This window comes from Ammodytes marinus, assembly GCF_949987685.1.
Source record: "Ammodytes marinus genome assembly, chromosome: 5".
NCBI lineage: Eukaryota > Metazoa > Chordata > Actinopteri > Uranoscopiformes > Ammodytidae > Ammodytes > Ammodytes marinus.
In genome coordinates, this window is record NC_137234.1 from 26146295 (window position 1) to 26160875 (window position 14581).

The window sequence follows — 14581 nt, forward strand, 5'->3', positions numbered from 1 at the left end:
TGGTCGGATGAAACAAAGAACAGCTGGAATTAGATCATCAAGCAGACTAGTGCAGACTTTTCAGTGTGCTATAAAGTCGCTTGGAATCTGAAACATTTAATAGGCTAACAACAGGATACAGAATACAAATGTCAACCAGAGCTGATGCTTGTCACATAGGCTACAATAAATGGATCTAGAAACAGGTAAGCCTATATAGGCCTAGGCAGGCCTACACACAACACACACACACACACACACACACACACACACACACACACACACACACACACACACACACACACACACACACACACAATACAACGTGTATAGGTTTAAAGATCACAGATAGGCCCTAGTCTTTGACCCACTCCCTACCTATTGCAATTGTACAGGAGTGTGATGTGAATTTTCTTTAGGTCATTTTCTATCTGTAAGAGCATAGGGGTAAACGTAGAAATAACTTCGTTTTTTTTGTTATGGTCCCCATTTCCGTCTTGGCCCCTGGAGTTTCCTGTGCATTCCAGCAAAATGAATAAAGTAATTAGCCTGCAACAGAAACATCTAAGAAATGCAAGTTATTATGTAGGCTATGTTACGGTATAACTCATTGTGCCTTCCTGCTATTTAGATTTATAAACATAGAAGAAAAAAAATCAGTTACATAATTTGTTGGACTCCCTCAGCAGTCATTTTCCTCTCTCCCCGCTGTGTGCAGACGCTCGCGGCCGCTGCTGCTGCGCCGCGGGAGCGAGTTGGAATGTATTGACGTCAGAAGGACGCTGGACACGAGCATACGTGCACGAGACGTTCTGTCCCACTTGGTCCCACCACTTTTTGTGTGTTTGCGTGTGTGTGTCTCTTTCTGCGGAGCGGGTGCCCGTTCCCACACAGCTCGAGACGACTACACTCTGGAATGAATTGAGGCAGGAAAGCAGGCGGGCAGGCATTCATGAGAAAAGTATGTGCACACATGGACCGCGAACATGGAGTGTTATGAAAGCAAGCGAGCAGGCGGCGTTGTCATTTTCTACGTCTGACTTCATCGCTGACACCAAGTGCGAGGCTTACGAGAGCACCTTGAGCTGAGCAGCTTGCAGCTACACGGGATATTTGAACAACAATGGTAAGTTTGCACCGGAGTCACTGTATTTGCACTGCTACCTCTGTGCGCCAGAAGCTGCTGGCGTTATATTCCTGTGCTGGGGGGAGGCTGCTCGGTAGCGGTTGTTTTGGATACATTGAGCAGCAGTAGCAGCAGCCGGGAGGAGGACTGACTCAATGCGTAGCCGATATATGCCAACTCGGGACTGCAGTTGTGGAGGCCAAGTATGACTACAGTACAGCTGGCCTAAACACAAGTGTAGCAGCCCGTGAGCAAGAGTAGGCTTGGCGGTTTTATTTGATCGGATTGTAAGGCACAACCAAAGGGGATCAGCTTTTATTACCACGGCGAGGCCTGCTTCAGTCTGTCCACTCAGGGGCTTTAAACATGTCGAGGAAGAAGTCTGCTGTTGTTTTTAATGGTGCTGTAGGGTAGTAGTGATGCTGGCGCTGCTATGGTGATAAATAAGTAATGATGCTGTGGGTGATGAGGTGTTGACAGCGATAGGACAGGATAGAATAGGAGGCTATTGGGATTAAGAAAATAAATTGACACAGTGATATGCTAGTTGCATTGACAATGGCCATGTAATAATGAGGAGGAGGAGGATGGCAGCTAAACTTGTTACCCTAAGGAAGATCTGATGACATCACCAGGTCTTATGCCACCTTCTGACCCTCTCAACCAAACTAATAGCACACACACACACACACACACACACACACACACACACACACACACACACACACACACACACACACACACACACACACACACACACACTGGCTACATATAAGCCTATTATGGTTTCCTGTTACAGTATTGATTTTGCATGCCATTTGTGCTGGATGGGTGTTATTTGAGATAGAGCCACACACAGCCCTTCTCCATCTCAGACTAAAAAATAATATTTTACCCAATAGCCTCTACTGCTCAGATTGTAGGCCTACTATAATCTTCTCCACTTTAATCTTGTCTTCTACTTGATTTAAACTTGCTCATCTCTGCCTCTGTCAAAAGATGTGAATATCAATGTATTGTAGTGCATTAGCAGTGAGTGAGTGACCTCATCTAAGCCCCCTTTCCCATTGGGCCAAAGGCCAAAATCATCAGCTCCCTCATGTTGTCTCATTGTGTTGTCTTTTCCTTTGTCCTGCCAGGCCACTTCCAGCCAGTGAGGAACTTGGCTGCCCTGCACCCCTTCCTCCCTCTTCCCCTGACACCTTGGCACAACTATTTTCTCTCTCTTTTTTTTCCTTTTTTATTCCTTTATCTCTCTGTCTTCCTGAAGCTATCTACCTCTCCTCTATCTTCCTCTCTCCCAAATCACCCACTCTTCTGTTCCAAACATGGACTCCCTCCATGGAGACACCCAGGAGGGACACCTTGAGCCCAGGAGCAGCCCAAGTCGCTCTGACCTCAGCGGACTCTACCACCTGGGTCGTACGCTGGGGAGGGGCCACTTTGCCGTGGTCAAACTGGCCCGTCACGTCAACACCGGACAACTGGTCGCTATCAAGATGATTGACAAGACAAAACTTGATGTCATGGCAACCAGCCACCTTCTACAGGAAGTGAGGTAACATAATGATTGTCTCGTAAGAAAGAGAGGTTGAAAGGAAGTAGATTAAGGTTATCAAAGGGTTAATAAACACTGGTTTAAAAAAAACTGAAGTGAAAGCACTTTGTATTCACTTTTTTAGGGTCAGGTTTAATGGGATTTTCAAGCAGGCATGCTGATTTCAGGCTATTGTGTGATCAATTGTAATTGTATCTAAGACCAAAAAAATTTAACAAAGACTGAAAAAAACTGCTGTCTTAATTAGAAGGTGCCCCAAAGGAGCTGCATCGCTCTAATCATCCTTATTTAAAATGAATCTCATATTCTTAGTTTCTTCCTCTGATTACCTCCATTAGAATTTGATTCCACCGTCTTCACTGCTTCTCTCCAGGTGCATGCGGCTGGTGCAGCATCCCAACGTGGTGCGCCTGTACGAGGTCATCGACACGCCCACCACCCTCTACCTGGTGATGGAGCTGGCCGAGGGGGGGGACCTCTACGACTACATCCTGCGCCACGAGGGGGGCGTGGCCGAGGCCACCGCCAAGCGTCACTTCACCCAGATAGTGCGCGCCGTGTCCTACTGCCACCAGCTCCACGTGGTGCACCGCGACCTCAAGCCCGAGAACGTGGTCTTCTTCCCGCAGCAGGGGGCGGTCAAGCTGACGGACTTTGGCTTCAGCAACTTGTTCCAGCCGGGGACCATGTTGGCCACGAGCTGTGGGTCTCTGGCCTACTCCGCTCCAGAGATTCTGCTGGGAGAAGAGTACCATGCTCCGGCTGTGGGTGAGAATGAAACTGTTTTTCTTTCGCTTTTTTGTTTGTTTGTTTTGTTTTTCTAAATCTGAAAGTGTTGAGATTGGACTGTAAGGGCGCACTCACACCACTAGGCCATCTGTACCGTGCCCGAGCACGTTTGCCCCCTAAAGTCTAATACATTTGGCCAGTGTTTGTAAAGATGATGTCTTTTTATATTTGTTTTCAAACAATCTTATGTTTTGGCTTTTTCTGTACTTCCACACTTAACATATGCAACCAACGATGAGGGATCACAACAACACTAGCAGCAATCTCTGTGCTTAAGGTCAGAAGCCTAAACCGTTGGAAAAAGCCGGCGTACATAAGCAATTATGTACAGGCTTTTAGTTCCATCCATTATGTGTGCTGCTGATGCTGACTTAACGCACTCACATACATTCAAAGCACAGACATGAGTTACAGCCAACATGAAGTGTCTGATCATGTTTAGCACAGCTGCAACAAACTGCTCACAAGACGAATAGTCCACACGCCTTGATATCCCCTCACATACTGTGTTTGTGTGCCTGTATTTTTTTCAACCTGTGAGTGTGTGTGAATATATTTGTGCGGGTTTGTGTGTGCGTGCATCTGTGTATGTCTGTAGGATTAATGTGTGTATCTGGGTCAGTCTAAGCAATCCAGCCAGCAGTCATGTGCCAATTGGGCACATTTCTGCAGTGGAACCAAACACTACAGCTCAACCACTGGGCTTTCACACTGCAAAGCAAGCATTTATGAGTGTGTGTGCGTGCGTGCGTGTGTGTGTGTGTGTGTGAGAAATACACAGCCCTGGAAAAAATTGTAGGAGGCCAGTCTGGATTTTTCTTAAATCTTTACCTCTACATTACTTATTAAAAATGCTCTAAATGACGATATTTCTATTGTGAATTTGGTAGAAATGTTGTCAGTGGTTTATATTATAAAATCTAAATGTTCATTTCACTCAAACATATGCCTCTAAAGAGTAAAACCAAGAGACACTGAACATTTGGAGTGGTCTCTTCATTTTGTGCCAGAACTGTATAAAGAAAGAAAGACAGACAGACACAGATGGCACAGAGACTACATCCTATATGCATCCCCGTTTATCTATATCAAAAGGTAGGTGTGTACTGCTGGGATTTGTGTGGCGTTAGACATGAGGCTGGCTAATAGATAGTGGGATTTGACACTATAGGAACAGAAGGTAAACAGAGGGCTTTGGTCCCATGTTTCCCGGGGGGGGGGGGGGGGGTGGCGGGGGGGGGGGCACCACACAGCATGTCCGCTTCAGGGAGGTTGGTGGTGGTCTTATCTGCTAAACTGGACTAGGCTGGATTTTGGCAGGGGGTTTGGCTCCTATTTAATCTTGTGACTGACTACAAATGCATCTGCGCTGAATACAAATGTGTCCCGATCGCATTAAGGGAACTTGTTTTTCTGTTGGAAGGACGTCAACGCTATTTGTTAAAAGACTTTGGAAAGACTTGAGAGACTGACACTCTCCAGTTCTCTCTCTCTCTGTCTGTCTCTGTCTCTGTCTCTGTCTCTGTCTCTGTCTCTGTCTCTGTCTCTCTCTCTCTCTCTCTCTCTCTCTCTCTCTCTCTCTCTCTCTCTCTCTCTCTGTCTCTCCCTCCCTCTCTCCCGACCTTGCGAGGTTGTGTCTGCTTGTAAAAGTCGGCGGTGGCATTGTTTTTCTTGATTTAACCACAGGCATTTTATACACCCAGGTATAAAAAAGGAGTGGTGATGCAGAAACCTTAACGGTTGACTAATGAGTTGCATTAGTTCCGCTTCTTCATGTTAGTTCCTGTTTCTCAAAGCGTGTATACTGTGCATGAAGGGCGTGCGCTTATTATTACAGTACATCCTCCAGGCTTCCCTTCCGTTTCACTTTTAACTACAGTGCTCCACACGGTGTTCCATATTCTACGGTGGCACCACTCAACCTGTGGATACCACCATGATGTCGTCATCACTTTAGATAGAACTGTGTGTACATTTCCATTAGCCACAACACTTAACTGTAAGTGTGTGTGTGTGTGTGTGTGTGTGTGTGTGATATAATAATCCTGAGCTGCACTGGGGAAGGGATGTCCCTTAGTGATCTCAGCTTAGTAAGGTGACTCATAAACCTGTCCCTACACACACACATGCTGCTGTCTTTGTCTCTTTGATTATTCTCTATAAACACAGAGAGTGCTGTTTAATTCACTCTGTGGCAGTCTTCACAGTATATGTGTGCTCTGTTTGAGGACATGGTGTGCGTGTGTTGATGACAGTCATATGATGTGGAGGAGAGACAGGAAGGTCCACAGGGCCTCTTGTCTTTGACAAAGATAAACACGCTTACATAATCTCTGCCTGGACATACATGTGAAGTAGGTTCACAGACGAGAAAAATTATAAAATGCTTTTAAGTCTGTGAAATCTCTTGATGTCAAAGGTTTGTGTTGTCCTGTTTCATTTGTGGTTAGAAGAAGGTCAACCTGACTTGTTAAAGACCCAGATTAAAGGCTACAGAAAATGTCAGATAAGGAGGGAGATGTAAATCGGTGGCACGTTTTCTGTGTGGAAGGAACTTATGCAACTGTCAAATATTGTAAGCCTTCCTGGGCGTCAGCTACTCACTGTTATGAACAATACTTAAAACAGGTCGGCCAAGGGAAGAGGAAACCAGTGTAGCTGAAGATGGTTTTGTTTTTAATAAATTATAAATCATGGATGCACTAGATGCAAGCTCACTCTGACTTTAAGAGCATTTTACAGCCAGAGCAAAAATGGCACAGTGGCCATGTAGAGTATGAAACCCATTTCATACACGTCACAGTACGTCACTATGACATGTGGTTCAAATAGAAAGATTAACCCTGAATTCTATTAATTTACTTGAACAATTGGTCCAGGCAGGCACTGTATCATTATACAGTGCAGTTAGAAATGATGGGAGAAAAAGCTGCTGGTAATGCGGTAATTAGCATGTTTGGTAGGGGTGATGAAAATAATCCTGTCGTGTAAACGCGGTTCCTATCTTCTGAGATTTTCAATCGATTCATAAGTTGCAAAAATCGATTTATAAAGATTTTTTTTTTTATATATATTTTGTTGCCGCTGGTGATGTTGACTTGCCTTAAACACAAGCATTCACATTAAAATAGACATACAATGAAGATAGATCATGGACATGGACTTTAATTTGCTTTCATGCCATAATTTGGCACAATGCCTTTTAGCGCACAATGGACCAGAGTATTATCCTGAAATCATCCTTTAAAACTGAATCCAGAAATAGATTTTGAGTTGAGAATCGTTTGGAATGGAGAATCAATTTTCTAATCGAATGGTGACCCCCAGGAATCGTAATCGAATTGAATCGTAGGATTCCAAAAAGATTTCCCATTCCTAATGTTTGGTTGTTAATGCTATTCTTCAAAGTGCAAGTGGGTTTGAGCTCTCTGAATGTAGTGTCCTCAAAGTGTGATTTATTGAACTGCAGCAAAGATAGTTTCATTTAGAATAATGTCTTCAGACGCCTCCTCTCTGGCAGACGGCCAAGTCATAAACACACACCTCTAAATTCTCCACTCCCTCCAGGGTGCAGGGCTGGCAGGGAGCAGCACAAGGGAAGCTATAGACATCCCATTTTAGATCAAGGAATAGTTGGATAACCGCAGAGTTTTTTTTGTTTTGTTTTCAGACAAAAAACTCCTTGTCAGTGTTTTCATGTCAGCGTGAAGGCCGCTGGACTGTTTATATCAACAACAAGGCTTTTTTTCCATATAGCCAGCACACCACCAGCACCACACATGATGGGAATAACACGTAACCCTTAGCAACACAATCCAAACACCACATCACATGGCTTGTGTCCTGTGGGAACAAGCATGTGAATTAGTGTGTGTGTGTGGGTGTGAATGACAAACTTAAAGGTTAAACCACATCGCTGCTTCCATGGCATAACACTAGTTTTTTTTCAAGTTTATGAAGTGGCTAGTCCACATATTTTGCATCAGAAGATCAGTTTACGTGAGAGTACTATTCAGCCTGTGTAAACAAATTATGCAATGTCTTTTTTTGTGAGTCAAGAGATCACCATCTCAGTCATCAACACTAAGTTTTTTTTTTTGTTTTTTGTTTTTTTTAATACGCCAGCTTTACAATCTTGGTTCTTTGACTTTGAAAAAGTATTTAGAGGCAGGGAGTGTCTAACAAGACTATACAAAGCAATGTTAGCCAGCTCTGAGCCGCTCTAATGTCACTACACAGTCATAAAAAAACAAAGGCAAATGCCTAATATAAATGTATAATCATCTGCCTCCCAGCTTGATCAGGAGCACTATATAAAAGATATAGGAGATATATCATAAATTATAATCATAGATAGATGGATCATAATCAGATTAATTGTAATAGTAAGTGTCAAAAAAGGGCTTCATAATTGGTCCAGTTCATGTCAGAGAATGTATTCCTCAATGGCCGATGACCTGAAAGCAGCATTTCACAAGTTACTGCCATGGAACGGATGTTAGGCTATTCTGGTTTTTGAACTCCTAATGTGGGCAAAAAAAATGGCTGCATATTTTTGTCTGAGAGTTTGGATGGGGCCCGGCATTGTTGACCCTTGATGACTTAACGTGGTCTTAATATGAGCACTTCAAAAAGGGGGGGGGGGGAGGGAACCATTGAACATGGACCATTAACTCTGCTCCTCTTGGCTGGACAGCTGAAAAAAACTGTACACAAGCTTTTGTATCTCAACTTTTTATGGTTAAACTGCTTACCAAATCTGTGTGTGTGTGTGTGTGTGCGTGTGTGTAGTTCATGTTAGTGCAGTCAGCAGCACAGCAGGCCACTAATGCATGATGAGACTGTGTGATATTCCTCAGGGAGAAGGGAAAAGTACATTCCCAGCACTCAGTGGCTTCTCCTCCCTGTTGCATAACTCTTTCAGGCTCTGGAGTGGACTGAGCGCGCCCGTGAGCGTGCCCGTGAGCGTGCCCGTGAGCGTGCCCGTGAGTGTAGTTTGTATGGCGAGGACTGAGGGGCCCTTGTTTCAGACCATCATGAGTATAATGTGGGACAGTGGCTGCTGATGGGACTGGTTTGCCCAATTGTGCATAGAATCTGATTGAAAAACCAAAAAACGGACAAAAGAAATAACCAGGGTTCAAAAAGAAGTTATTCTGACTCATAAAAACAGATAAGTGATTTTGCAGAGGCAGCATTCATCAGATAAGTGATTTGGTTTCTATTTCTAGTGTTACATCACAGTTAACACACAACGTGTTGCAGTGTTCTCCACATGTTCAGTGTTTGGAAGAAACAGAAGGAGAGGGACAGACAAAAAACCAAGGAAAGCCAAGATTGTTCTCAGAATAGCCCAGCACCACAACAAGCCCTCTGTTTGTTATGGCCTACAGCCCTCTGCTCCCTTTCCTCTGTGTGTGTGTGTGTTATTGTGTGTGTTATTGTGTGTGTTATTGTGTGTGTGTGTGTGTGTGTGTGTGTGTGTGTGTGTGTGTCCTTGAACCGGCCACTGTGTTCTCTTCTGGTTCAGCGTGTTCTTAGTTTGCGTGGCATGGACCTCCTCTCACTGCATCTGCATGAGGATGAGAGGGAGAGGGGGTGGGGGGCGGGCGAGGGGAAGGAAAGGGAAGGGAGGAGAAGGGAAAAGGACGCGCTGTCAGCATTGTGTGTGTGTGTGTTTAAGTCAGGGGTCAAGACCAAGCATAGTCGTGTCTGTAGACACATTAGATTCATCCCATCATTACTCATTACTCTCCTCCTGTGCCTTTTCACTTCATTAAAGAATAAATGGCGCATTTACATAGTACCAGCTTTACTCTACTCGCCTTTTTATGTGTTCCATTATGAGAAAAATCCCTGGTCCCTGCTAACTGCTTTTCTGGTACCTACTCGATGAAGTTACTTCATCCAAAAAGAAAAATGTGCAAATAATGGCCTTGATAAAGACTGAGTAGCAACCAACACATCGACACTACCGTAAGCCGCTAAAATCGTTATGACGACCAGCTACACAGATGCGGTACTACTGTATCATGGGTGCTATCTTGTAATGGAAAACCCACCTTCAGAAAAGTGAGAGTTGAGAAGAGCCCGCACCATGTAGTGGAAAAGCGCTATAATGCAACCTTATATAGGACTCTGTTGCTCACTGAGACATCTTGACATCTCTGCTCAGGATGTGAACGATGCCAGAGGAAATTGAATAAAAAAATAGGACGGAAATAACTGCTGGGTATTTTCAAGTCCGATTTTTTTTTTAAAGGAGAAATACTTCCGAGCAGCCTTCATTGACTAAGAGGCTCACATTATTCTGAAAGCAGAGGGATTTGGGGCTATTTTAAGGCCTGAGATGATTTGCTATTCAAGACTAATTTGTGTGCTTTTCTCTCTCTCTGTGTGTGTGTGTCACAGATATCTGGTCCCTGGGGGTGATCCTGTACATGTTGGTGTGTGGAGTCCCTCCCTTCCAGGAAACCAACGACAGCGAGACCCTGGTCATGATTCTGGACTGTCGCTACCGCGTCCCCGAACATGTTTCGGACGACTGCAGAGAGTGAGTTTGCCGCTGAAAGCAACCCTATACATAGCCTCCCCTCGTGAGATGAAAAAGGAGCCGCTCCGATCACAGCTTTCCCGTTTAATACAAGGATTTTATTATCTTTTAAATTGGTTCTTCAGTTCAAGGCATATTCTCTCTCCCAGAGATTTGTTTCTAGATGTTGAATAGATGTGACGAATCACACTGTCTGGGGTGAAGCTGCTGACCGTGAATTCATCTCATTAGTTTGCGATTCATTGAATAAATGTAGTGCCCTAGTTGGGTCAGGCTTTTGTCATCCTTGGTGCAAATATACAGTCCTTGTTAAAAACAGTGAATACTTTGTTGAATACAGAAACATCTGTGTACTCCAAACCCTCTAGAGCGTAGAGGCACACAGACACAACCCCCGGGGAAACAAATACAACTCACATGCACTCATGTGTCTTCTCACTGCACCTTCACTCCTGGCACCTCCGAGCATAACACACACACACACTGTCCTCAGCTCAATCTAGCTGAATCATGACATACTGTATATAAATGCCATACACAGTCTTCAGTCTTCACAATCATTTCAAAAGCTCACTGTTGACTTAGAGGAATACATAGAAGACGAAGTTGTTGGCAGTTGGCAGGGGTTTATCAAATGCAAAAATAGAAATTCAAAAGGAACCGGCCCCCTCTTACATTTGTTACTAAAACCCATATGCAGGCACAGCCTATCTGCAGTACGTTAGGAGTCTTACCCTCTTTTTTTCTTTTAAATCTTTAAAAATGTTCAGTTGCCTGTTTTGAGCATGACTGTTAGTTTCTAAGAAGCTTTTGTATTCGATTGCATAGGATAGTGTTTAGTGCATTTAAGTGGAGTTTCATTAGATGATGGTACAGGTTGCATCATGTGTAATTTTTTTTTTTTTAAATGCTCCCTGAATGAACTCCTTTGTACACTGATAATCAGACAGGCAGGCGGCATTGGGTAAATCCCCTCAACCAAGTGGTCTGTTAGATCATCTGCAGCCGCAAACAGATCCCGATCACATCTGACCCAGGATCTGTCATATGATGGTGTATTTGATTTAAAAAAAGAGGAGCATAGAATAGAACAGAACAACCTTCTGGACAATACAAACTCATAATGGCAATTTTAAAAAGTGCCGTGTGTAAAGGGAATCGGCCTTTTTCAGAATAGACTTGGTAGAAAAAGGAAAATGGTATTCATGAGTATGTTTTTTTAATTGGACTATCATCGCTTGGAAAAAAAGAAAATAAATTGTAATCTTTGAATGAGCTTTTTATATCTACATAGGAGCCGTGCGGCGCCATGTTGCACCTTGTCCCGGGGAAATGTACCTGTTGGAAGATCAAGATGAAGTACTATAGAATTAAGTAACTAAATACATTTTCACCTCATCACTTGATGTTGTGGAAAGTCTTGAGGCAGTGGTGGATGATGCCGCCATCTTTAGTCACTAGCTTCTTGTCCTTGCTTCTTTAATTTCTCCGAACAGGAGGGTGGTAGAAACAGAGCGTTACAATCTATAACTTTCGCAGTTTCGCCACTAGGTGACGCCAAAACACACATTATAACACACTGCACCTTTTAAGTATGTAATGGATTAGATCTTGAAGAAAAAATTATTCTCTGTGTCAATTCAGTTGCAAACACACAGCAGCTAATGTCCTTTTTCCTGAAACAATAAACCTCTCTTTCTTTCTCCCCCCGTCAGCCTGATCTCCAGGATGCTCCAGAAGGATCCGTCTCTCCGTGCTTCGCTGGAGGAGATCCAGGCTCACCAGTGGCTTCAGGGGCTGGATAACGCTCTGCTCAGCCCGGAGGCCCCTCCACACTGGCTCTCGGGGGCCCTCTCTCCCAGCTCTCCCCGCTTAGGGATACCCGAGTGTGGGGACCTGCTCGCCGCCCGGCCCCAGCCCGCCCAGCAGCCTTTTCCCGGACCATGGCAGCCCAGCCTCAGCTTAACACTCCGTCCAACCACTGTCCAACCAGAGCCTCCGGTCACCAAGAACCTGCCTGCACTACAGCAGATCTGTGAGGAGGAGGAGGAGGAGGAGGAGGAGGAGATGGAGGGCAGCTCGGGTAAACAGGGTGAAGCTTTGACTCCTTTGTTAGAAGAAGAACCGGAGAAAGAAGCTGAGGAGATGCCCGATGGAGCAAACCATCAAGAGGAACAAAAAGAGCTCAAAGAATTCAAAAAGCTAGTTGAGATCATGGAGGAGGAGGAGGAGGAGGAGGAGGAGATGGAGATGGACTCAGGGAAAGGAGACGGCGGGTGTGTGATATCGGACCAGCCGGTCAGTCATGGAGACAAGCCTCTCAGTCAGACACCTGAAGTCCCACTGTTGTCTCTGCCTGGTCTCTCCTGCTGCCAGGGCCAGCCACACTGCACCAGCCCGGAGGAGGGAGAGCTGGAGGAGACGGAGCCTAACAACAACACCAACAAACTACCCTCCATCACACTGAACCAGAGCGAGAAGGAGCAGAGAGAGTCCAAAGAGGAGGAAGAGAAAACAGAGGAGGGCGGAAGAGAAGAGCTCTCCACGGACAGATCTCAGGCCCACAATGCACCGGGGCCCCGGCCGGACGAGTCTGTCCCCCCGAAGGCGGAGCAGCAGCAGCAGGGCAAACGGCATAGCATTAAGCTGCGCGAGAGACTCTTCCAGTTCCCGCTGTGTGAGAAAGCCCTGGCCTTCAACATGCCGGCGCACAACAAGCCCAAGATCCTGCCGCTGGCCCAGTACAACTGCTGCCATGTGCTGTGAAGCCAGAGCAGAACTGGGTTGGGTGACACGCGGGCCACAGAGCACTAACTATGTGAGGTGGTCCAAAAGCTGCTGAGAACCCTGCTGAACCCTTTCTGCTGCAAGAGACCTTGGGGCATGACAGCAAAGGGGCCTTCAGCAGGCAAACTCCCCAAGTGTACAGGATGAGACGTGTATAGATTCACACCTACAGACACTCGGTCGTGGCATTGTGCTCGTGTATTTAGACTTTTGTGTTCAGCTAGACGTGGCGTGTACAGCACAGTAGTCCCGACTTAGTAGAACCTCATGCATTCGCTGCTGTGCGCAGGAGCAGCCATAGATTTCCAATGCCTAGACCATTTTCTCAATCCGTAGCTTAGAAAACAATAGTGGACCTACACGAAGGAGGGAGCCTGAAGAAAGAGATACACATAAGGACTTCAACAGTTTTGATTGAATAAGCTATAGTCTATTCTGTTTGTTTTTAAAAAGGTGCCTACAAGGATGAAATGGGTTTCATACTGTACATGGACAATGTGACATTTTGGCTCTGACTGTACAAAGCTGTCAAAGTCAGAATGGTCTCGCACTGAGTAGATCCATGATTTACATTTTATAATATATGAATTAGGACAAACCAGCTTTCTGCTAGAGGGTAGCACTTGTTTTCCTCTTCCCTTTGCACAACCTGCTGCTCTCACTGCTTGAAAAGCTCTTGCTATAAGATGTATTGAAGAAAGACTGAGACTGTTATGATAAATGCTATACAATGCTGTGTAATATACGCCTAAGACGGAGATGATGCTATGATTTCTGCTTCTCTTAATCCTAAAGTCACAATATGATGACTTTTCGTTCCTAACATACTATATAATACTATCGATAGGATCATTGGTTGGGATGCAGGCCTTCCATCGTATTTTAAACGTGTTCTTTTTAATCATATTGAACAGTTTAATAATATTTGACGATAACTGTTTTATTTTGGATGTGCAGACGCATCCAAAGCAAGTTCCTGTATTTTTATTTTTTTATTTTTATTTTTTTATAAACGTGACAAAGATATGAATTCTCTGAAGAGATATGTGACTTTGTGCATGTCTTTACTGTTATTTATCACAATATACCTCCATGTGTCTTGTATCTGACAGGACATTGTTCTTGTGTAACTGTAAGTCGCTTGCGGTAGCCCACTGAATGATGAATTGCACACAGTATATGACTACTGTAGCTGGTAGCTTTCTACAAGCAGGGACTAGATGGATAGATTTGTTGTGTGTTATTGTGTAGCTGAGGAGCTCCTTTCGTATGGTATTATTTGAACATATAATGCCTCTCTTACGTGTTTCTCTATTTTCTCACACACACTGTATTTTTCCTCTTTCGCAGTTGGGACAAGACGTGTAACATTGTGTAAAGTTAAATATGGCCAAAGTCCTTCTATAAGCTATCCTCCTCTAGTAGTTCAGTAAACAGAGCTTATTCCCCGACAGTCACTGCAGCTTCATGGGTACAACAAATTGGATTTTTTTAACTGACTTGAGACCTGTGATGGGACGCCCCCTTCTTATATAAAGAACGGATGGCACGTGAAATCTGATTATCGCTCTTATTCCATCAGCCACAGAAGCATAAAACCTGTGCAGACGAGGGGTATAAAATCCCATTATTTGTTCCTGTGTGATTGCAGCCTGTCTCCCCTTGGTGTGTCTCTGTGTCTACTGACCTGCATTGTAACTAGGACAGCGTCTCTATGGAGCCAGGAACTTATTTTTCTGTATTTATTTATTAAAAATGGATTAAATCAACAGGATTAATGTGCAGTTTG

At 44.5% G+C, this 14581-nt stretch overlaps 1 protein-coding gene across 1 annotated transcript; it reads left to right on the forward strand.

Moving 5' to 3' along the window:
* The first annotated feature begins 815 nt into the window (after window positions 1-815).
* Window positions 816-14552, forward strand: snrkb (SNF related kinase b). Its single transcript, XM_080028258.1, has 5 exons — window positions 816-1105; window positions 2245-2663; window positions 3037-3431; window positions 9864-10005; window positions 11721-14552. Exons 2-5 carry the CDS (start codon window positions 2434-2436, stop codon window positions 12769-12771), a joined length of 1818 nt encoding a protein of 605 aa, XP_079884384.1. The 5' UTR covers window positions 816-1105; window positions 2245-2433; the 3' UTR covers window positions 12772-14552.
* The last annotated feature ends 29 nt before the right edge of the window (window positions 14553-14581 follow it).